This window comes from Diaporthe amygdali, assembly GCF_026229845.1.
Source record: "Diaporthe amygdali strain CAA958 chromosome Unknown NODE_2_length_3802984_cov_64_841326, whole genome shotgun sequence".
Lineage (NCBI taxonomy): Eukaryota > Fungi > Ascomycota > Sordariomycetes > Diaporthales > Diaporthaceae > Diaporthe > Diaporthe amygdali.
Window position 1 is genome coordinate 446,549 of NW_026517022.1, and position 22,612 is coordinate 469,160.

Sequence of the window (22,612 nt, forward strand, 5' to 3'; positions counted from 1 at the left end):
ACATCACTCAGATCTTGTGCGCAATTGGAGACTCGGTATATGAATCGTCTCTGAAAGAAACAAACTGACTGTAGCAGGACGCAGGATGTGGTCCGTACTCGTCGATGCTCAATGATCCCCCTCGGTCCTGGCTTCCAATACTGACCTTACTTTTGGTTCATAATTTGGACGAACTCGTTGACTATGATCCTAGTTAGTCCGGAGCTCACACAAGATGTGATCTTCACTTACAGTCTATGGTACCGCTCCCATCCGAATCAGCAAAGTGAAGCATCTCGTCGATCTCAGCCTCAGTGAGCGACTCGCCAATCGACTTCATGACTGATCTGAGCTCATCCTTGGAGATGGTGCCGGTTCCATCGCGATCGAAAACCTGGAGCACGTGATCAGCCCCTTGTGCCGTCGGGCGGGCGCGCAGTCTTGGCACGAAAAGCTCACCTTGAACGCCTCTCGGAGCTCTTGCTCTGGGTCCACGTCCTGGACTTTGTGGGACATCAAGGCCAGGAATTCTAGATGCCACCCGTAAGTAAAGAGCCAGCACAGATTCGAGTGCCGCAACGTACCTTTGAAGTCGATGGTGCCGTTCTTGTCGACGTCGACCTCGTCAACCATGTCTTGGAGCTCGCCATCGGTGGGGTTCAGGCCCAGAGAACGCATGATCGTTCCAAGCTCATCTTTGGTGATCTCACCTGTAGAATACACAGGTCAGCTCATATTCAGTATCTTTGTCGCGTGCATACGCGGACAGCCTGGTGGTGTCATCCACCAGTGTTGAGATGGCCACCAAACACTGACCGTTGCCATCCTTGTCCTAAAGTGAACACAGATTGACCAGACCGTCAGTAAAAGCACATGTATGCATTTAGATAGAGGGAATCAGAAGTGGGCGTGGAACTAACAAAAACCAAGAAAGCTTCCTTGAAGCTTTCGATCTGCTCCTCAGAGAGCTGCCCCTGGTCGGCCTGTGATCGGACGATGCGGTCAGTCGAGCAGCTGAAGATGCGCAGAGCCTCACCGACAAAGGCAAGGCTTGCCGGGGGGCTGTGCGGAGGGAGTCACCACCAACCATGGTCTGTATATTCGATATGCGTTGCCGGATGCGGAAGAGTGAGGCAGTGCTGGAGCTTCAGGGAGGTCTGCAAGAGAAAAGAGACGGCTGTATGTAGGGTAAGTAGGTATCTATCTGGCCGTTGAGTCCGTTGAAGAAGCTTGTCAACTATGCTGGGTGGGGTTCCGTCACCCCACCCCATAAATAGTACGTCAAAAGTGGGCATCCCTGTTTCAGGGCGCTCCCGCTCATTCGTCCTCGCCCTGTCCTGGCCTCCTGATTGCAGCAGTCTCGGGATATTAAACGTTAGTGTCTACAGCGTGACTCTGTGTACCCACAATCGCATGTTAACACATATACATCTTGGCCTGGACATAAGGCTCCCAGGTAGTAGGGGCGTCGTCATTTGAGGAGCTACACTGACGAAAGCATAGCATCACCGATTTGTCTCGTATATATGCATACAATATACACAAGCACGCGAGTGCCATTGTTTAATTAATTCCTGGGTGCTTGTAGAGGACTGTATCCCTCCAATAATCTCATTGTGTCACAAGAAAGACTCCAGACAACCTCCAATGAAGAAGAGATCCTGAAAAGAGTCATTGTTGCGTCTAACTAGGCATTGAATCAGTGTTTTCCGCGAAGGGCCCCTAAAATCCACCGCTATGCTCCCCACAGGTCAGACTTCTGCTGCCTCCTTTGTGATGATGCTTGTCATAGACAGTATCTGACCTCGAAGTTTCAAACCTCCCGCCGTCTCCTGTGACTTCAGCCAGTTCTGGTTCTTCCATTTAAGAGATCGGGGCCAGTCAACGGGACTTCATTGTCGCTTTTTTATGAACAGACATTTTTCAAGGCGATATCACATAGCGTATCTCTGCTTATTCTATATGCTTTTCTTTCCTGCCATCTTTGTGGCAATTGTTATGTCGAACGTGGAAAGCTGAGATGCGCCCTATTGCATAATACGCTCACCAAAAGAGTTCAACCAGCCCGGTGATTGGGGGTACTCACAATAGTTTCGAGGGGAATTGTGTCAAAGCTGCAGTGTCAACAACGAAAGTGTACATCTTGTGCCTATCCGTGATTGTGCGTGATAAAAAAGCATCCTCTCGCCTTCACTGTGAGAAAGTGACAAGTGCTATTTGGGTACCATCTGACATGTGAGACGTCTCTTCTAATTCATCATATAACAATTCTTTATCGGTCCTGAGTTGTTTCGTTCTGCCCATTCTTCTGAGGCCAGCCACAAATTATCTTACAAAGCATTCCACCGTTTACATATTTGACTGCATGAAATGAAGGATATCTCTCAGCCTGAACATGACCTCATACCTTCTCCTGTGCTGGAAGACCTTCATGATATCCATCACCCACTTTTTGCCGTCCTCCTGTGCTATCCGCTTGTGGTCACCAGATCCCAGACATCCCCAGAAGCATTTGCAAAATGCATCATCCAGCTTTTCCAGTTTGCTCAAGCTGTCCGCGCTGCCGTCGACATCATATAGCTCCGCCTTGGTCATCATGAAGCCCTTCATGGCTGACATGGCCCATTTGGTGTCCAACCACCGCTCCAGATCGTCGTCTTGCTTCTCGGCAAAAGCCTTCCTCGCCTTCGATTTCAGGTTGCCCATCCGGTCGGTAGGTGCTTGCTTGGCGGCATTGAAAAGCTGGCGCAACAGCTTCAGCTCCCGGAAGCATCGCCTGGCGGCCTCCTCGTCGAGGAGATCGAAGAAAAAGCACCACCGGTCCGTGATTTCCTCCGGCGAGCGCGCAGTCATGGCCGGGCGTTTGATCACCTTGTTCTCCGTCGATGCTTTCGGTGTCGCAGGTGGTTCGAAGCTTTCCTCAAGGCGAGCCGCGATACTGTCTCGGCAGCCAGCTCTCTCCTCCGAAGACCGCTGGGGTGCGACAGTCTCCTGGATATGGTCGCACATGTCCAGTATTTCCCAAACCCTGGCTGCGTGCCGAGGCGCAACCTGCGCGGCGTCTCTCAGCTGCTTCACCCACTGCTTGTCGAGGGCCAGCCTCTCCTGTTCAGCCTCAGAGAGGACGACCCAGCAGTCGCGGATGCCGAATCCGTCCTGGCCTGGAAGACCAACATCTCCCGATGGTCCGAATCGGCCCTTTGTGGACAAGAGAATCTTGAGCTTGTCTGCCATAGTGGTCATGAGGTGAGTGACGCTTTCCCACCGCTGCTCCTCGTTTTTCAGAGTGAGTGCGAGGCATAGCGCGAACTTTCCAGTCTCGTGGCCGAGATACTCTTCCGCCTGCCTCTTCAACTCATCCGCGCTGAGAAATTCGTCATCGAAGTCAGCTTGTTCCAGCTTGTCAATGCTTTCCCTCGTGTCTTTCAAGTTGGCCTTGCAAATCTTCTTAATCGTGTCAACTGAAATCTTCTCCTTTCTCTTTGGTGGAGCCTGTTGGGTGTCCGATGTCTTCTTCGTGGCTAGAACACTCAGACGGCGCTTCAAAGATGGTACACTGGCACTGTCCCTGTTTGGAGAAGGCGCTCTCCTGGCGGTAGATTCACTGATACTGGATAGTAGTGAAGAAATGCTGATCTGGTCCAGCACTCCGGTCGGCTGCTGGACGGCAAGGTCGCCATGCTGTTGCAAGGCCCCTGAACGGCTAAGCTGGCCACCATGAATATTTTGGCCCAGCTCTATCAGCCCGTGGGCAACATCTGGGTGTCTCATAGCAGCAGCTACCAAGAGCCTGACGAGATCAGGATGCAGATTGGCGCTGGGGTCGAAAGCCTGAATTGCTTCTGTGGCAGCAGTCTGCGGATTATCGAGTAGGCGCAGTGCCCTGATGGCAAAAACAAGCGAATCGTCGCCCTCATCGGCCTCATCTTGGTGACATTCCTCGGAAGAAGGCTTCCGAGCAACAGTCTCTGTGGCGTCTGAGACGACGGAGTCGTTGGTGAGAATCGAGGCGACAGATGCCATTGAGTCAGGCCGGTCCGCCATCGGAAGCGATGGCAGCTTCTCGAAGATTGCTGCCATGGTGCTTGTTTTAAGTATGATCAAGCAAGCCGTCTCCTTGGGATTGGGGTTAAGAAGCACAGTTCTTTCAAAACCATGCAATAGGAAGTTTGGGACGAATGTAGGAGCATCTAAGGAAAGAGACGAAGAGATGGCCTTATGAGCCGGTGCATCAGTCAGTAGACATGGTCGGCAATGAATAATGCCATTCCATACATAGTGAAACGCCTCAGTCGGCGTCTCTTGTCTTGGGCCGCGCTTGTCAGTGCTTGATTCGAGGGAAGGGTGTGTGAGAGTTCACTTGGCAGAGGTGGTATGTGGAAGCGATCAACGTCTAAAATTAGGGGTAAGGGCACCTTTCTCCTGGATTGAAGCAGTATCAGAACCAGGTAGTGAGGAAACAGCCGACTGTTGCAAGATGCAGACCACGCCAGCACGGACAGCTTCTGGAACTATTTGCTCTGATCCCCAAGTGCCAGCCATCGGGGTGTTGCGTCGCCAAGAAATGCCAAATGTTTCGAATGCTAAGCAGAAACACTTTGGGCGAGGACCCCTGATGCAGCCAACGTCGGTAAAACATCTTATCAACTAAATCAGATGGTGGCAACTAAATCGGAGAAACCACCGCAAATTGAGACTAGAGTAAACATTCCATGTGCAGCTACTCCCCAAGTTATGTGCTCATTCGGTCGGCGAAGACAAAGCGATTGGATAGCTACAATATAGTATGTGGCACAATTGTCTTTATTGACTGCACTGTCGATGGATAGCTCAATTGCTGCCCTGAAATTTGCGCCAGGGGGTGGTAGACTGCCCAAAACACACATTGAATTGAAATCCCTGGTCAACCGTACTTCTGGGTAGGGCATCGACCGTAACACTGACCAGGTGATCTACTGTAACTCAAAATAGTGGAGCGACCGTCACGCCCAGATTGAGTTCCTCGAATAGACCTTGTACAAAACCCGCCCCGGGCAATGTTCCACCGGCAGCCGTCGCGGTAAGTATCTGAGATTCGAGCCGGTCTATCTCTTTGAACTCTGTACCGGCTCTGGTGATTTCAAATCCACCCCGTGACCATCAACCACATCTATAACATATACTGCAGACCTGGCCGAAGGCAATGTCCTAAGATGGGTAAGTATATCCAGGTAGAGGGTCGACAAACGCCAGTTTCTGTCTGTCTGTACCTGGGGAGCCTATTTGTAATGTTTGTTTAATTGAACCAGTCAGATATTGTGAATTAACTCAGAGGAATACATATGTGTCCATAATTAGTGTCTTTCTGTGTGAGACGCGCGCAAATGCACAATATGGTAATCCCAAAGTTAGAACACATCTCGGTAGAGAAGAACACTTCCTAGATTTTTCTATCCTGCTGCCGGTAAGCACTGCAACTACTGTCCCGTCACCTCGTCAAGACTGCTCAATCCGCTATGGTCATACAGGAAATAGCATATACACCGCCCCCGAAATATTAGCAGCCGTATACATCCTTGCCCTCGCGCCCCGCAGCCTTGGGAGGGATGATAGGAAGGAGGCACGCAAGCGGCAGATGAGTTATACATTGCAATCAGTGACAGACATGCGGTGGACCGTTCAAACATCTTCGCAAACAGACAGTAGATTCACATGCTTACCAGTCCTTGCCCAAGTCCAATTTGAACACGGTCAGCATCGTCAATCTTTTACATTCAAAGCAATGACTGCGCGTCTAACGCAGCCGATATTCAATAAACATCGCACTTGACGTTGAACACAATTTGTGTATCACCTAGGGTATGTACGAATCACATAATTATGCAAGCTCACTCTCTAACAAGGATGTTATGCTAAAGCCCCACTGTGTTGCTCTGGCCTCGCTTTCTATTTCACAGTAGTCTTATTAGTGCCATCCTAAAGTAGCCATCATGAAATGTGCGGTGTGTGCGTTTAATGAGCTGCTTAAAGTGAACATTACTTGCACAGTAAACAATACTTTGTTTTTTACATAAGGCAGTACATATTATGCATGTTGACCTTAGAAATAGATGTTCGAGTTGATGATTAAAAAGAATCCCACTCGATGAGAAAGTAAAATCCAATGCAATTAGCAACAATACCTTCTCTGTAGGTTGGAAGGCTTGCGCTCGCGCTTTTCACAGTATCTCGTAATCTTCGATGGTGAAGAGTAAAGCATGACAAATATTTGTAATCAGGTGGGGCCGTACTCCGAGACATCATGAGAAAAACAAATACAATATAACGTTAGCATAACAACCCAGCCGCGAGCTCTATAAGAGGATTAAAGGGACTATTGAAAGCCACGCCGGAAAGGGGAAATTATTTGCAGGATGACCTCAGTCGGACTGGCTACTGCCGCATTCGCTAATATGCCGCAGCCTTTAATCTACCCGGCTATCACCGAGCATAAGTCTACGGTCATCATCGCTCATGGATTTGGCGATAGCGGAAATGGCTAGTAAGTTATGGCACTCGCTCACTTTTCACATGCCCATACCTGCCCCTGAGGGATGGGTTCGTCTCCCGGCCTCTCCGAAGTCCCTCCAGGGGCACAATACTCACACCCAACACAGCGTTCCTATTGTGCGCAACTGGCAGGACAGCGGCCTCTTCCATGACACAAAGTTCATCCTCCCGAGCGCCCCAGCCATCAGCGTGACATCGGTGAGGACTTTCCTAGCCCCTTGACAAGTAGGGCAGCCAGAAAGTGAGTGCCGCTAACGTGAACTCTCGACATACAAGGCCGGCGGACGCCCCATACCAGCATGGTTCGACATCCGCGGCGAGCGCGGGCCACACGTCACCTTCGAGGACCTGACGCAGCAGAACCAGGATGAGGAGGGCATGCTGCAGAGCCGGGATTTCTTCCTCTCCCTCATTCAGAATGAGATTACGAAGCACGCCATTCCAGCGTCGCAGATCATCATGGGCGGCTTCTCGCAGGGCTCCGTGATGGCGCTGCTCACGGGCGTCACCGCGGACGTGCAACTCGGGGGCGTGTTTTGTCTCTCTGGGTACCTTGCTCTGGCAGATGCCGTGCGAGGAGGCGATGGGAAGACGGGCGGTGCAAGCAAATTCCCGCACGCGAGGGAGGGAACGGGGACCGAGGTCCTAATGATCCACGGGGAGAGGGACCCGGTGATGAATCTGGATTGGGCAGAGAAGTCGAGAGACATTGTTAAAGAGTTGGGGTATCCCGTTGACTCCAGCATCATCCCGTAAGTTGCGATTCCCAACCTACTCGCATGTTTTTAACGCCCTGCGCTCAGATCGCTGACTCGTCTCATTGTGCTCTGAAGTGGGCTCGGCCACAGCATAAACCAGGAGGTTCTCGCGAAGGTGACGGCGTTTATCAAGAGGGTACAGGGCAAGGGCAGAGACCGGCACGATGAGCTTTGAAGCAGGCGCGCCGCTCAGTAAAAGAGGAACAAGGGGGGCCAACTAGGTGAAGTACTGCAGTTTTGATGGAATTGAATCAGATGTTCTTCTTTCGCACGGTGGTGCTTTCATGCTAGAGCCGGATTTCATCCAAATGTAAATCTTTGAACCCTTCCTCAACGATCCACGATCTCCCCTTTTCAGGTGTATATAAGGCTTCACACGCCCTCCCCACAACAAGTAGGCCCGGTGGCCTGCTTCCCTCCGCCTCAATGGCCTCAGCAACAAATTCGAGTGTTGTCCGTATTACTCTCTGATCAGGACAAGAAGCTCGCTCGATCACGGCACAGGGCGTCGACTTTGGCCACAGACTTCTCGTGGCTTTTACTGGCTGTGCGACGTCGCTCGTCTCTATCATCTGATGTACCACGTCCTCTGCCGGCCCAGCACCTTCTGATATTGTCTCCGTTGTTGTGGTGGTGCCTGTCCTGCCCAGTTCTGAGGGAAGATGCTGCGTAAGCTCCGCCACAAGACCTGTAATGCGGTGCAAAGCCATGAGGAAGACGACCGTTCTGCTTCCGACAAACTCTGGAGGCGATGGCGGTTTGCCCTTTTTGCCGGTACCAGTGCACACTAGCACCTGATCAGCGACATCTCGTTGCGTGGGCGGTATCCCTGCGAACAACGGCGCACTGAGAGAGCTCGTGATTCCGGGCAGAACCACCACCCTGTCGCCGAGGTTGTTCCTGCGGAAGTATTCAACCTCCTCGCCCCCGCGGCCGTAGATGAAGGGGTCGCCTTGTTTGAGTCGCAGCACTACCTTGCCCTGCCTGACACCCGCGATTGCTTGTTCCAACAATTCCTCCTGAGCCTTGTCCGCGTTGCCAGGGAACTTGCGTGCGATGGAGACAGGCGTCCGCCTGGGGATGAGGTCTAACACGCCTTCGGGGACGAGTTTGTCGGCCAGAATGAGGTCTGCGGACTGGATTGCCTTGTAGGTTGCGCGAGTGAGCAGGTCAGGGTGCCCGGGACCGGAGCCAGCCAGGATAATTCTGCCGCGTGAGCTAGCAGATGTACCATTGCTGTCTTCCGATCTTCCGATGCTGGATGCGCTGCTAGGGGTGCTGCTGCTGCCAGAGTATGACTTCAGTACAGCCTCGACGTCATCATCGCTGATGGCTGCCAAGCGCTTCAGCGGCCAGTACTCGCAAACCTGCGCGAGCCAGCGCATGCGCCTGTGCTTCACAGCGTCCACGTCTTCCTCGGTGACCAGCTTGTTGAAGTTTGCCGTCTGCTCTAGCCCTTCCTCATCCTCCCCAGCGGTAAGGGTACCGCCGTTGAGAGCTTCGTGAAGTAGGTGGTCCTCTTCCTGCACCCTGCGCCTTACTTCTCCCAACCTTGTGCAAGCAGCTCCCAGGGTTGGCGGAAGCGACGCAGCGACCTCACGGCGTATGCGGCTGGCGAGGCGGCATCCTCTCCCATTGGTGGTCACGCCGATCTGCAGCGGCCCGTCGCTGTATGTGGACAGGATGGAGAAACTGCAGAGGCTAGGGCTGTCGACCACATTGACGGGAATGCGGTTGCGCTTGCATATTGCTGAGATAAGTTGCGCCGACGATCCTTCGCCCAAAGCGGCAGTATTGGTTGTTGTCACGAAGACGGCATCAACCACATTGCCTATCTCGTCCCGGCCGCGACTGAGGGCAAGATCTTCGGTAAAGATTTTGCGTTCCCACTCTACCCGGCCTGACTCAATGAGGTTGGCGAGGGTGTAGTGAAGAGGCTGAGTTGGTGGGGGCTCGGGCGCGATAAGAATAGGTTTTGCGCCGGTGGCAATGGACTGCTCGCACCTCTTGCCAGCGAGCGAGTTGCTGCCGATGACGAGGTGGACGTGAGAGCGACAGTCTGTGGCAGTGAGGAGAGACGTGTGGTAAGAGGCTGCCATTTTGTGTACAGCTAGTGTTCTAGGTATCGTTGCCGCGTCTGGTCTGTTCTGTAGCCATTTATTAGGAATTAGAGATACATTGGATGCCGTTATCAGACCGTCCTGAGCCGCATGACGCCATCCCGACAGCCGGCCCTCGGACCGACGAGCCCATAGAGAGCCCGTTGAGTGCCCATTGATCGCTTCACATAACGATGCACTTTTTGTCCTCCTTATCCTTCTTGACGCTCATCGCCACCCGGGCGGCCTCTGTGAATGCCTCGTTGACGCCGCGATTGCGCATCGCAGAGCACTCGAGGTATCGCATCGCATTTATTCTCCTGGCGACCTCCAGGCCCTGCTCGTACCCGATCGTGGGCTTCGTGCTCGCTGGTGGGTTGTCGGCCGCCGTCGCGTCCTCTTCCGCGTTCTCTCGCAGGTCGCATTTCAGGGCGATGAGCACGACCTTGACGCTAGGGCAGTGTTCTGTTATCTCGCCGACCCATTTGCTCTCGACGTTCTCTAAACTCTCGGGGCTGTCCACGCTGTAGCACAGCATGATCAGGTCGCTGTCATCGTAGGAAAGGCTTCGTAACCTGTCGAACTCCTCCTGGCCGGCGGTATCCCATAGCGACAGCTCGATGTGGATGTTGTCGACGAAGATGTCGTGGACGTAGTTCTCGAAGACGGTGGGCTCGTAGACGGTAGGGAAGTACCCTCTTGTGAAGACGTTAAGCAAGGATGTTTTGCCACACGCGCCGTCGCCCAGGAGGACGAGTTTGCGCTGCACGGTCTTGTTGGTCGCCAAGCAGGACATTGTGATGGTTGTGATGGAGGAGGAGATGGTGTTGTTGTTGCTGGAACGGGCACTTTTGGGAGACGACTTGTCGGGATTGGAGTTCGGGGCTAATTGGGGTTGGGGTTCGCGAGCTTTGACCCACCTCCACCCATCCCTTCCCTCCCTCTCGAGTCCGGTGGCGTCCCCGAGCAGGTTTCCGTCCCGGGGGGAGATTATTCGAGGTGAAGGTTGTAGATTATCCTCTTTGCGAGATTATCAGGCTATTATGTTTGAGTTTCTTCCAAGAGTGAGAGCTGGTCATTCCACTTGTGCTGTTCCCTTGGAAGATTATCACGCCTTACAAGGCGATTTTGTTTCCTGGAGCTGTGCCAGGTGCTTCGAGAAGACCGACTGTCTGTAAGAAATCCATCTACACGAACACCTGACTGAAATATTACCTGCCTACCTGTCAGCACACCCACATGGATGCGCTATTGACAATAACTGTCAGCAAGCCCGCCCCCAGGTGATGTGGCCCAACTAATACTGTCCCAAAGGGCTCCGAAGGGGCTTGGCCACCCCGTAATCTCTACGTGCCACGGTGTTTGACCTCTCTGGTGATGAGAGGCTAAATCTGCAGCATCATATTCAACCATTAGCATCCTGCAATATAGCACAGGGGGGTTCAGATTATCTCTTTTTTAGCTGCATGCCGACTGAAATCCACTGTTATTATCGGTAGATGACACCCCTATATTTGGCTCCGCTGGCGCTCCAGATGTCATTCCCCTGAACTGCCAGGGCGCCGCCCCTGTTAAAGGCCATTTGCCGCCCACAGCTTAGAGATATACATCATAAATGAGCCCGCATCATATGAGATGAGCTCGTAGCGCGCCTTCAGTTTTGCAAAAAGTCCTCGACCCGAATAGCGGTGAATGGCCGATTTACATGGGCAGCTGGGCAGATGAGGCCATCTTGTCAGGGTTGTTGGGTCCCGGCTCATTGAACAAATCACCTAAGCGCCGTCTCTTCTGGGTGAGTAAATTCGCCTCATTTCTTTTCCGCACCAGCGGTGACTGTCCTCGGCCGTCGAGAGCGCCCGGTGCCGACATCGATCTCGAATGTTGAGTCCGGCTGCGAGGCGATGCGAGGCATGCGACAACCAGCATCGACAAGCTCGCCGGAGAGGAACTTCCCTGTTTCATGCAGGACAGCCCACCATCATTCACCCGCACAAGTTTCCCCAAGGAAAGACACTGCGCCTGCCCAATGGGTTACCATCTGTCTTGGGGATTTGAGGCAAGGTCGATCAGCTGCCCGCGAACATGAAACAGCCTGCATCCCAGTTCTCGCCGAGCTGAGCCCGTCTTACCACCATGCTGGTAGACTTCCGGGTCAAAAACTATCACGGTCACTGTCGGCTCACACATCTCTCACGGCACAAGTGTCATTGGCTGGGGTTTCATCCATGACAGCTCTGGAATGCCCTAACCGCGGGGAAAGCAGCCAACCCTACGGGTGGTTCTGTAATTGTCGGCCATGTGTCAATGTCTTCACATGTGCATTACCTTCGTATCTCCTCGACTGCGTCGTAGATGAGGTACACGTAACAAGGATTCAAGACTCAACCACCACATCGAGGGTCAGGTCTACCATGTCAGCCTTACTAACTCAGCTCCCAGAGGATAGATCAGTTTCAGCGGGAAGTTGCCCGGTCTGTCTTTTCGATTTATAGAGCACTGTGTGCAAGTGATATTCTTTATCTCCAGAAAATAACTCCCCTACTCTGCTTTGCTTTGCTTGGCTTCGCTTTCAAAACGGAATGATTTAAAACACGAAAAAGGACAAAGTACTCCGCTCCCGTTCGGCCGCCTCCAAGAACTCACCACCATTTCGAGCAGAAGCTCGGGCAAAGGCAGAGAGGGTGGCAGAAGCCAGCCGGCGGAAAGAAAAACGCCCAGAACCAGTCTGCGCCTTGGCAATCCATTCCAGCTCGTCTGGGAGGGTGGGTGGAGGGGATGGCGATTGTCGTAGACGGAGTACATGCACCGTGTTCTTCATGCAAGGTCGAGACCGTCCTTCCCCCCGGGGATATACGAGCATCCTTGGCTATGATTCGAGACTGGCCGCTGGGCTGACGCTGTCGAGTGGTGCAGCATGCAATGCCGGTCTCTCTGCACTCGGCGGTTGCAACCCCTTCTTTTTGCGCTCCATCACCTCGCTGACCCATTCCGCGACCTCGCTGTCCCCTGAGCCTTCATTGATGTTGAGCTGCTTTGCCGCGGCGTCGGCAAGGTCATTATCCATAGCTTCCGACTCGGCCTCTGCCTCTTCGGTAATCGTCTCGGGCTTGCTGAGAGATTTTATCCAAGGGTGTAACAGGAGCATAGGGTAAGTATGTCGTTTCTTTGGGTTCTTGTTAAGGCACGACTTGACAAAGTCACGGGCCTGTGCGGAGTAGCCTTCCGCGGGAAGATCTGGCGGGTCGCCTTCAACGATTGCCTGTGATCGAGTTCCTAGTTAGCCCAAATTGTCTTGAAATGTGGAGAACGTGCGTCACTCACGTTCAGCTGGCCGAAGATGGTTGCAGAAATCTCCGGTGGGTAAGGGTATTTGCCCATTGCGCATTCGATGATCGTCAGTCCCAAGCTCCAGATATCACTCTGAACGCTGTAGGTTCCATCCGCGCCCGTAGCCAGCGCACCGCCAGATATCCGCTCAGGAGCCATGTAGCTTTGGCATCCAATATTTGTCTTTGCGATGCTGGCCACGAGATTCCCGCTGACACCGAAATCGCATATCTTAACCTGGCCCCGAGAATTGACAAGAATATTGGTCGGTTTTACGTCCCGATGGATGATGTTGTGTTCGTCCTTCAAGGACTTGAGCCCCATGATGGTGCTGTAAGTAATCTTCTTGAGCACGTTTTCGGGTATCCCGCCGTCGTACAACTTATCAATCGAGCCGCCATCCATGTACTCGATGCACATATACACCGCGCCCTCCTGGAAGAAGGCTCCATAAAAATCGATAATGTAAGGTGATGAACATTCATGGAGAATGACCAGCTCCTTGAGGATAGTGGTAAACTTCGCCTCATCGAGTTCCAGCCTGATCTCTTTCATGGCCATAACCCGCCCTGTTGTACCATCTATCCTGGTAGCGCGGGGTGTCGAGGGCGAGCCCTCACTGCCTGACGACTCATCTTTGTCGGAAAGGCTCGAGTTTTGCCTAGAAGCGGGCTTAAAACCGCTTAGCCCCTGTCCGAATCGTGGTACTTTCGGCCTCGCATGTCGGACCCTGTACACTGTGCCGTAGTTGCCCTTTCCTAGCTCGTCGAGAATATCAACTTCATCTAATGAGATGGAAAACGCAGCGCCACTGGCAAAGTTCACGCCAGTCCGCGTGATGGTGGCTGCGCCGTCAAAGGTAATCCAACCTTTTTGCGTGTCGATATAGTTCTTGAACTCGTTCATCTTCGAGTCCCCTCGCGGTGCATCCTCCTTCCCAGACGTATCAGATCCACCGTTCATATCGGATAATTTGGGCGTTGGGGCCGGTGAAGGCGCGCCCGGGAGCCCACCAAGCTTCATCGCTCCTCTTCTGTCTGCCAAGCTAGGCTTCTTCGCACCAGGTATGGCTGGGGCAGACCTCGGAAAGCCCTGGGCCGGTGGCCTAGACGGACCGCCCATGCCTGGTAATTTCAAGTTGCCTGGCACACCTCCTGGAAAGCCTCTGGGAGAGGCTGACCCAGACATTGGCGCAGGAGAGCCCATCGGATTCATATTGGGCCGTGGCAGACCCGCCCGCTCCGCCTGTAATGCACGCGCCTTGGCCATGAGATCCATCGGCAGGCTGCTGGCCGCCGGTGGTGGCCGGCGGGCATTGTTCAGGGTGCCCGTAACGCTGGAGTTTGGGTGGATACCGAGGCCGGGACTGTGACCATGCGGGTCTGACACCGTTCGGAGAGATGGGACACGGCGAGGCGGGTCTTTGGAAGAGAACTGAGGTAAGGCATCGGAAGAGGCGCTAGGAGGGTCCAGCGGCGTGCTGGCTTCGGAGGACTCATCGGCGTCGGAACCAGGCGAGGCGGGGTTGCTTTCGACCTGCTCGTCCGGAGTGGCCGGTACAGACGAGTCTGGGGAGTCTGACATTGTGGGCCAAGTAGAGGGATGCACACACAGGTTGCGTCTGCAACTTTTCGACAGCCGGACTACCTCGTTGTCTGTGGCATGCGGCTGCTCGAGAGGGTCAAGGTAGGTCTATAGGTTACGGATATGTGGTTGATTCTCAGCCCTTGGGGCTAAGGGGCGCCGAGCGATTTAGCAGAAGAAACGCTAGGGCAAACTTTGGCTCCCTCGATCGTATGAGTCGACAACGGCCACGGAGACGGAGGCCCCAGAGACGCGGTGAGGCCGAAATCTTGGTACTGGCAACTTGGAAGCAAGCGCGAACTTTAATGGCGGCGACAGAGCTCAAAGAAGCGCAGCGTCGGGCTGACTGCAGAGTTGCGTCGAGCTGGATTTTAGGTTGGCAGACAGGCAATCTAGGAGAGAAAGAGAGTTGAGCCTGACAGAAAAGAGTCCATGGGACGAGAGAGGGATAAAATCAAAAGTAGGTGACGTGAGGTCCAGTCAAGCCCAAGATAAGACGAGACGAGACAAAATCGAGACCAGGCTCCAAGAGAGATATTCGAGGAAAATGGCAGCGGGTGCAGGTCCAAGTCGTTCGTACGCACAGGTGCTGCAAGAGCTTCTGATCTCTTGGATCTCTTGCGTCAGAAGGTCTAGAAGATATGGGGCTTGATTGGATTGGCAAGTGGGAGGGAATTGGAGGAGAGGGTACAGTACATGCCAGCGACATGTACCCGCCAGGCTGCACGCATGTACCGTGCAGGACAGTCACGGGCGGAGGTTGGGCAGATGTCGGGCAATGAGGTACCTCTCTGCTCTGTGGCTCAAACTTCGCGATTTTTGAGTCTTCCTTGTCCCTGTACCAGGGCACAGGCAGGGCAGGTTAGGGACGTGTCCCCCCCGTCGTCTCCAAAGCAGTCTACAGTCTAGCTTTATCTGACTGGCCTGTCAGACTATCTGTCTGGCCTGGCACCCTGCCGCACCCCTCCACATTGTCCCATCATCGCCTCCAATGCCTCTCCCACACTCCCACACTCCCACAGCTTGCTCCAGGGCCATCATCCAATTGGGATCAGCCCTCCGAACCCCTCCACTTCCACATCTGATTACGTCGATCTGACTCTGGCAGGCTGCTGAAAGCTGCATCTCCCATTCCAATGCCAGCAGTCCAGCAATTGCAACCGAAGAGTCAACAAATCGTCATTGTGGAAGGGTGAGGCGCTTCTCCAAAACGGCAGCTGCTTCATTTGAGCCGTGCATAGCGGGCATAACGTCAGGGGCATATCATTCGGTCAGCTATTCCGCTCTGCTCTGCTAGATTCCATGTCGAGTCGAGAAGGGGATAGCAGCTTAGCCCAGCGTGGTCTAGCTCCCCTCCATCCATGGCGACATCTGCCTCGGCCGGCCGAAGCGATGGGAGGACGACGACCCCCGCGATGACGTTGACTCTGGAGCGGTGGCTTGGGGACCGACTGAACTGCCAGCGCCTGCTCCACTTATTAATGCACATATGAGATGCTGCTCCTAGCACAGCAGCCCGGGGGTGGCCGGCACTGACAAAAAAGGATGTGCAGTGCTGCATGCGCAGCCACGAAAAGGTGGGAGATAGTCAAGATGGGCATCTTGAATTCCATCTCTGCGAAAGGGTGCAGTGCCATTGGGCTCCGAAAATCAGGTTTCTCACCTCTGGCCGATCGCCCAGGTCTCTTTCCTATTCGAAGGCCCTGAAACGTACGGTCAGCAGTTTAAGTATGGCAGCCGAGATGAAACAGCAGGCAGCTCAGGCAGATCAGAACAGATCAGAACAGATCAGCAGCGCAGCTAGAAGCGCAATTGGCCCTGCCATGTTGCAACCTCGTGTGGAAGCTGACGCGGTGCACAAGTCCAACCCCAGAATCTTGCCGCCTCGCCAGGCCCGGCATTGCCAATTCTTAATGGCAAGTTGATGCTCATGTCATCATGGGACGCTGAGGTCCCGCCCAGACGTTGCTGGACAGGTCAATTGCTGCGTGATATGACAGCATCGTCACCGCCGCCAGACGGTCAGGGCCATGGTTATAATGCAGGCATGTTAATGCCACAGTACCTGCCCACGTCCCCTGCTCGGCTTGGGCTGGTCTGGAGCTTCATCCTCACGTCCAATCGCTTGTTTGCCAGACAGCAGGGGCAGCTGTTGACTACCAGGGAGCCTTCCAAGAAATCTGCATGCTGGAGCTAACAACTCTGCAGCTATTCCTGTATTGGGCCCCACCCTAGAGCTGCAGCTTTCCCCGGGACACGGTCGATGAAGCTGTCACGAGGACTTTTGAAAAGAGGACGAGAGGTCCAGGGTCGAATGTGCTCATGCCAGTTGTACAATCGCCTGAGACGCACGCCAACGCCAACGTCAACATCACTGCTTTGGCGCAATGAAATCTTGGTTGGATGTCTTCCCAGAACGGGACGTCTGGAAAGATAACCGCGTATTGGGCACAGAGATGGAAAAATGAGAAAAAAAGTCAAGGTGACGTCATTTTTTTTTCCGGCTCAAAGACACTCATCCTGCAGCATGGAGATATAGTGACGTCTTTCTGCTTGCTCAATTCCAGAGTCTGAATTTTGGATGTGCTATTAAAAACCAATCCCTAACCCAAGCAAGCGCGGAATTCCCGCAATCCCAGACAGCCACCGTGAAGAAGAGATTGGCCCCAATGACCCACTTCACCGATATGCGAGATTCCTCCTGGTAAGGACTGAAGTGTGGATGCTATTCAAATTCTGCGGCTCTGGATGACTACTTCTACGCCTCTTTGTAGAAATCCCTTCATCTAAGTTGTGAGCTGTACTGGTTACCTACCCGTGCACAATAGTTTCGAGTTGCTAGTAGCAATCATGCGTATTCCGCCAAGGAAGGAACTGAAAAAGAAATGGGGGAAAAAAAGGCAAAATTTTGTGCAATTAAATATTACAGCCGTCACATTATCACGGCTGGTCCCCCGAGTCGTCCTGCCAGTGGAAACCACTCCGCTGTCGACGTGTCAAACTTTAGAACCGTGTTTCTGCCCGCCCTTAGGTCCGATGTTCATCCGCGGCTCCCATCCGGTCGTATCGTCGCAGCTCGCCCGGGCTTCTAGTGAAGCAAGCGCACCCGTTTTCCCAGCATGGGCGCGACTCATCTGGTAGAGGTGGGTTCTGTTCGGCGGATACGCTGCACACACGAGTAATATTCTCTCCTGCTTGGCAATATAGCACCGCCACGTCGACGGCCGGCACGGGTGCATTGCACAGTCTTCGTGTGCTTCGCGAGGACGTTGTCTATCCAAACAATGGCGGTAGCACATGGATGGCGGTTTTCGGGGCGGTAAACTTTGCGCGCCATCCCATCATCGCACATATGTACACAGTAGCACACGTGTATATGGGCGGAGGGCAGCAGCTCAGGTGGTCACATGCCGGCCCAGCAGAAGCAAGTCTGCCAGGTACTGTGGCACTGGAGAGTAGTTGGAGAGTTGTCAGCCACCCCAAGAGGACTCCAACCTGATCCAACCTTTCCGCCGTCATCATGCCTGTCATCCCGTGCTGATCAGGGGCAATATGGTTGGTTGCCCTGAAGGAGCTCAAGGAACAGGAGGCACGCCCCGATGCGATACCACCTCGGGGCGTCGGCAGGGACCAATCAGTGTGGCAAATTGCTCGCCCAGGTGTGATCCCGCTGCGATGTGATTTATTCCGGCCATGGTTGTAGTGTCAGTATCGTGAAAAGCAACGGGCCATCGCCTCGTATGGTCAGACGTCAGTAAGTCAGTATAGCACATACAACCATGCAACTGCATCTGGGGAAATGTTTCGATGAAGGACCGATGCTTCGCTAGTTTCAAGTTTCGTGCTCTTGGCCCCAAGCACCCTAACGGTGTTGGCAGATCTCCTCTGTTTGCCGCTTTGCACATCAGCCACTGCATTAGTGGTCGATTGCGCAAGCCCCGATTCCACATTGAGAGATTGGAACCATAACTTGAGGCAAATGGCACGATGGCTGTGACCTGTGAAGCCGGTCGTCAAGTCTTTCCTCGTGGAGAGTTCCATCACCTGTGTGCTCTGATTGTGAACGTGCACATGTGGAGCTGGCGCAGCCGTGGGTCGACTCTGAAGCTGAAGCTCAAGCTGTGGAAGGCTGAAAGAACGACAACCCCTGTTTGGACCCCAGTCAGGAGCTGTCAAAGGGGCCTCCCAGACGCGAGCCTGCTGCAGGTTCTTTAATTTAGCCTTTGGAGCGGCCCTAAAGACGCTCCCACACCAGGCCCGTCATCGCTTGTCTTATCCATCAATCAGCCAGTCGATGAGCAGTGTTCCCAAGCCCAGCCCAGCACAGCCCGACCCGGGCAAAAGACCCCCCATCAAAGGCCTTACTTGGCAGCACATAATCGCCGCCTCCGCCCATTCCCTCGCTCATTGTCGCCTTCTGGGTGACAACTCACCCAGGTGAAATCGTTGTGACGTCTTGGCAGGCTGTGTGAAGCCACACGAAGCGAGAGAGAGCGAGCGCCCTGACCCAAACAGCGGAAACTTTAAACGTCAGGTCCCATCGAAACCAGGTGCTCCCCCAGTCCACCGTCCCATTAAAACCGAGCACGTCTCCACGCCGCCGCGCATCGGTCATATCGGTCACCGATATAAGATACGATTTGCTTTCTTTTCCACAGGCTCTCTCTCCCCTAACCTCCACAACAAAGAGAGAAAGAGAAGCTACCACCAACGATGCCTGCGTCCTTTCGCCTCACAAACCCCGGGGCGCCGCCTCTGGCGATGGCGCAAACGTCACCTTTTGTCGTCTTTACGAAGCCCCATGATTCTCACCCGTCGCTTGACCACCTGGTTCTCCTGGTCTTCGAGGCAGTTATGGAGGTGGTGTGCGTCAGCTTGCCCGGATACATCATTGCGAGACTGGGCCACTTCGACGCCGACAAACAAAAGTTCCTGGCGAACCTCAACGTGATGCTCTTCACGCCATGTCTAAGTGCGACTCCGAAGACTCCGAACAACGTTCCAAGAAGATGTGAGAACTATTCCGGCTAACATGGGCAACTGCAGTCTTCACGAAACTGGCCTCTCAGCTCAACGCCGACAAGCTTATCGAACTCGCTGTCATACCTATTATATTCGTCATACAGACCGCTGTGTCTTACTTGGTTGCGCAAGGCGTCTCCCGGCTTTTCGGATTCCACAAGAGGGCGTCAAACTTTGTCACAGCCATGGGCGTAAGCAGGAACCTAGTGCGCCTCGTTTAGTAGACGCGCGTTCGCTGACATGTGTGTGGAACCCAGGTTTTCGGCAATTCGAACTCCCTTCCAATCTCCTTGGTGATCTCCCTTTCGCAGACATTGAAGGGTCTGCACTGGGACAGGATACCCGGCGATAACGATGATGAGGTCGCCGCCCGTGGAATTTTGTATTTGATGATCTTCCAGCAGCTGGGCCAACTGGTACGATGGAGTTGGGGCTATCACGTGCTTCTGGCTCCCAAGGAGAAGTACGCCGACTACGACAATGAACGAATCGAAGAGGGCAGATATGCCGGGGATGCTATGGGCAGTGAGGAGACGGACAACCTGCTGCAGCCGGAAGATGATGATACCGACGACCACCGGAGCAGTGCATCAGACACCTACGAGCCTGCTGGCCGCACTCCAGTGGCGAACCAGTCACGAGCATCACTTGCTGATCTTGTTAACGAGGACGGCACTACAACCCCCCGGAAGAACCCGTACGGCAGGCATCACTACAAAACAAACTCTGCGCGACCCAGCACTGCGGACACCGTTGGCGAGGATAACGAGAGTTTGCACGATCACAGCATCCTCTCCTTCCCCCGCATTCGTAACAACGAGGAGGCTGAGATTCCGGAAGGTGTTAAGGGCTACCCGAAGCGCTGCAATCGCTGGGTAAAGCAGACTAAGGCGAGGACGACAGCCGCCATCAACAGGAAGCGCCATGAGGTGTACTCCCGCCTGCCGCCGCCCCTCCAGCGCACTGTGGACTTCCAGCAGGTGGCCGCCGCCAAGCTGAGCAATTTCCTGTGGGAGTTCATGAACCCGCCGCTATGGGCGATGCTCGCGGCGGTGATCGTGGCGTCGATCCCGGACCTGCAGAGGCTGTTCTTCCAAGAGGGCTCATTCATCAAGAACAGCGTGACCAGCGCCGTCAGCTCGAGTGCGGGCGTGGCCGTGCCGCTCATCCTGGTCGTGCTGGGTGCAAACCTGGCGCGCAACACGCAAAAGCGCGATGGTGAGCCCGAGGAGGCCGTCATCGGCAGCAAGCTGCTCGTCGCCAGCCTCATCTGCCGCATGCTGCTGCCCACGCTAATTATGGCGCCCATTCTGGCTGTCTTCGCCAAGTACGTGCCCGTGAGCATCTTGGACGACCCAATCTTTGTCATCGTCTGCTTCCTCCTCACCGGCGCGCCCAGCGCGCTGCAGCTGGCGCAGATCTGCCAAATCAACTCGGTGTATGAGAACGTCATGTCCAAGATCCTCTTCCAGAGCTATGTTATCTGGTAAGTTAATCCTGACGTTCCTGTGCGAGATGCAACATTGTATTTATTAACACATATCTCTTACAGGATCCTTCCCTCGACCCTCATTCTTGTCATGCTTGCGCTTGAGGTTGTTGAGTGGGCTCAATGAGCCCAGCGTCGCCTCTTTCGCCAGTGCCGGACAATCGGTCTTTCCTTTCCTTTTCCTCTGTAATATGAGTACTCAACGGGCATACACAAAACACAAATTGGTAACGGCGATACAAGCATAAAGGGCTGAAATTGGTCATGTTCAGCAGTGGCGTTTTTGGTTGGGTGGGGCTTTCCAGGGGAAACATACAATACCCCTTCTCAGCGCAAACATATCTAGTGAATTTCATTTGGAGTAGTTCGAAAGTAGATGGAGACGACACCAGTGGGACAAAACAAAAAGTCCGCGGCGGCGTTGTAAGATAGGCGAGAATCATGGACGAATCATGGTGGTATCCAGGCTTCAGTGATCAAGCCTGCTCGCAGGTTCACACGGGTTTTCCAGTGAAAAGGGACTGCAAAAGAATTGTCTACATAGGCACGGTAGTCTATTCTAGAATTAGGTACACATAAACAGTTATCCCGTGGGACGTTGTCCCAGAGGAGATTCCCACATTGAAGATTGTCCCAAGAGGGTACAAACCGATACTAACGTTCAAGATTCTTACAAACCGTATCATGAGTCAACCAGTCATACTCCATTCTGTCCCTCAAATGGCTTCGGCCGGATCAGTCCGCGTAAACGGCTCGCAGACTTGCAGTACACATGGCCGCTCGCACAATCCGCTCGTTCGCTCTGCAGATGCGGTCTTCTCAAATGCAATCCTGACTGACATGCTGCCCTGTACCATAGCAGCGGACCTCTGTAGATCCTAGCACTTTTTAGCACTTTTTAACAGCTCAAGTCATTCAAAATCGATTACCAGACTAGGCTGTTGGTAGCCTCGACCGCCCACTCAGCTAACACCGTTTACCAGACTAGGCTGCTGGTCGCCTTGCGCCGGCGCAACCAGCTCCCAGTCCTTCACGTTGCCTTTCCAGTCGCTAATCCTCACGCCCCTGACGCCAACAATAATGACCCTGACCTCCTCGCCCGCGACGAAGCACTCGCGGCCGCCGTCCTCGGTGCCCGAAGCGCCGCCGCCGGCACCGCCGGGGCCGGGCTGGCCGAAGGGGTTGAAACCCACGCCGTCGGCGGAGTCGAAGGTGTTGTTGTCGAGGTGGGCCTGGCGGTAGAAGCGCTCCTCGTCGGTGCCGGCGGGGACGACGCGGGCGGAGCCGTGGATGGTGGCGCTGATGCTGGACATGGCGCTCGTGTTAAGGTTGAGCAGCAGCGAGGCCAGGCTGGAGCGCGTGGGCGACACGGAGGCGGCGCCGCCCGACAGGCGCCTGGCGGTCGAGGTGGGCGGGCGGTGCGAGACCCAGTCGTGCACGAGCAGTGACACGTGCGGGTTCGTCAGGAGGTTGTGCATCTTCTTGGAGGCCGGGTTGGTCGTCATTATTATGATGGGCTCCGAGGGCGAGTACGGCGAGGAGGGGAGGTAGGTGTAGTTCATGAGCGAGACGTTGGGGATGTTATCTGTGCATGTCGCGAGGTGGAGCTGTTGGTGGTGGTGGCATTGGTTAGTCGCGCGAAGAAAAGGAGGGTGCTTGGTTGTTTAGGTGGCGTGGTGTGGTGATGCGTACGAAGCGGGCATTCTCGAGGCACTGGATCACCTCTGGTGGGAGGGACGAGGTGACTTGGCGATTGTTGTCGCCTATGGAGGCTGCTGCGTTGAGAGGTATTTGGGACATGGTGGCGTAGGTTGTTCTGCCCTGTG

The 22,612-nt window shown here is 54.1% G+C and overlaps 8 protein-coding genes across 8 annotated transcripts; 2 read left to right on the forward strand and 6 right to left on the reverse strand.

The window, feature by feature from the left end:
- Positions 1–146: 146 nt before the first annotated feature.
- On the reverse strand, positions 147–1,069 carry J7T55_011496 (calmodulin; the record flags this gene model as incomplete). Its single annotated transcript, XM_053135115.1, has 7 exons — positions 147–181; positions 232–373; positions 439–509; positions 564–689; positions 796–811; positions 900–962; positions 1,016–1,069. The coding sequence occupies 7 exons, from the start codon at positions 1,067–1,069 to the stop codon at positions 147–149; spliced, it is 507 nt and encodes a 168-aa protein (XP_052999304.1).
- Positions 1,070–2,328: 1,259 nt separating this feature from the next.
- On the reverse strand, positions 2,329–4,059 carry J7T55_011497 (uncharacterized protein; the record flags this gene model as incomplete). Its single annotated transcript, XM_053135126.1, has 1 exon — positions 2,329–4,059. The coding sequence occupies one exon, from the start codon at positions 4,057–4,059 to the stop codon at positions 2,329–2,331; it is 1,731 nt and encodes a 576-aa protein (XP_052999305.1).
- Positions 4,060–6,410: 2,351 nt separating this feature from the next.
- Positions 6,411–7,440, forward strand: J7T55_011498 (cyl-protein thioesterase 1; the record flags this gene model as incomplete). Its single annotated transcript, XM_053135137.1, has 4 exons — positions 6,411–6,499; positions 6,615–6,705; positions 6,784–7,259; positions 7,341–7,440. The coding sequence occupies 4 exons, from the start codon at positions 6,411–6,413 to the stop codon at positions 7,438–7,440; spliced, it is 756 nt and encodes a 251-aa protein (XP_052999306.1).
- A 112-nt stretch (positions 7,441–7,552) lies between these two features.
- J7T55_011499 (uroporphyrin-III) lies at positions 7,553–9,364 on the reverse strand (the record flags this gene model as incomplete). The annotated part of the gene is made up of 1 exon (XM_053135148.1): positions 7,553–9,364. The coding sequence occupies one exon, from the start codon at positions 9,362–9,364 to the stop codon at positions 7,553–7,555; it is 1,812 nt and encodes a 603-aa protein (XP_052999307.1).
- Positions 9,365–9,548: 184 nt separating this feature from the next.
- Positions 9,549–10,160, reverse strand: J7T55_011500 (rho-type GTPase-3; the record flags this gene model as incomplete). The annotated part of the gene is made up of 1 exon (XM_053135159.1): positions 9,549–10,160. One exon carries the CDS (start codon positions 10,158–10,160, stop codon positions 9,549–9,551), a length of 612 nt encoding a protein of 203 aa, XP_052999308.1.
- A 2,070-nt stretch (positions 10,161–12,230) lies between these two features.
- J7T55_011501 (MAP kinase kinase PBS2) lies at positions 12,231–14,275 on the reverse strand (the record flags this gene model as incomplete). Its single annotated transcript, XM_053135170.1, has 2 exons — positions 12,231–12,623; positions 12,686–14,275. The coding sequence occupies 2 exons, from the start codon at positions 14,273–14,275 to the stop codon at positions 12,231–12,233; spliced, it is 1,983 nt and encodes a 660-aa protein (XP_052999309.1).
- Positions 14,276–18,988: 4,713 nt separating this feature from the next.
- On the forward strand, positions 18,989–20,913 carry J7T55_011502 (uxin efflux carrier superfamily; the record flags this gene model as incomplete). Its single annotated transcript, XM_053135181.1, has 4 exons — positions 18,989–19,247; positions 19,322–19,488; positions 19,555–20,783; positions 20,850–20,913. 4 exons carry the CDS (start codon positions 18,989–18,991, stop codon positions 20,911–20,913), a joined length of 1,719 nt encoding a protein of 572 aa, XP_052999310.1.
- An 835-nt stretch (positions 20,914–21,748) lies between these two features.
- J7T55_011503 (pyridoxamine phosphate oxidase) lies at positions 21,749–22,586 on the reverse strand (the record flags this gene model as incomplete). Its single annotated transcript, XM_053135192.1, has 2 exons — positions 21,749–22,393; positions 22,479–22,586. The coding sequence occupies 2 exons, from the start codon at positions 22,584–22,586 to the stop codon at positions 21,749–21,751; spliced, it is 753 nt and encodes a 250-aa protein (XP_052999311.1).
- Between the last annotated feature and the right edge of the window lie 26 nt (positions 22,587–22,612).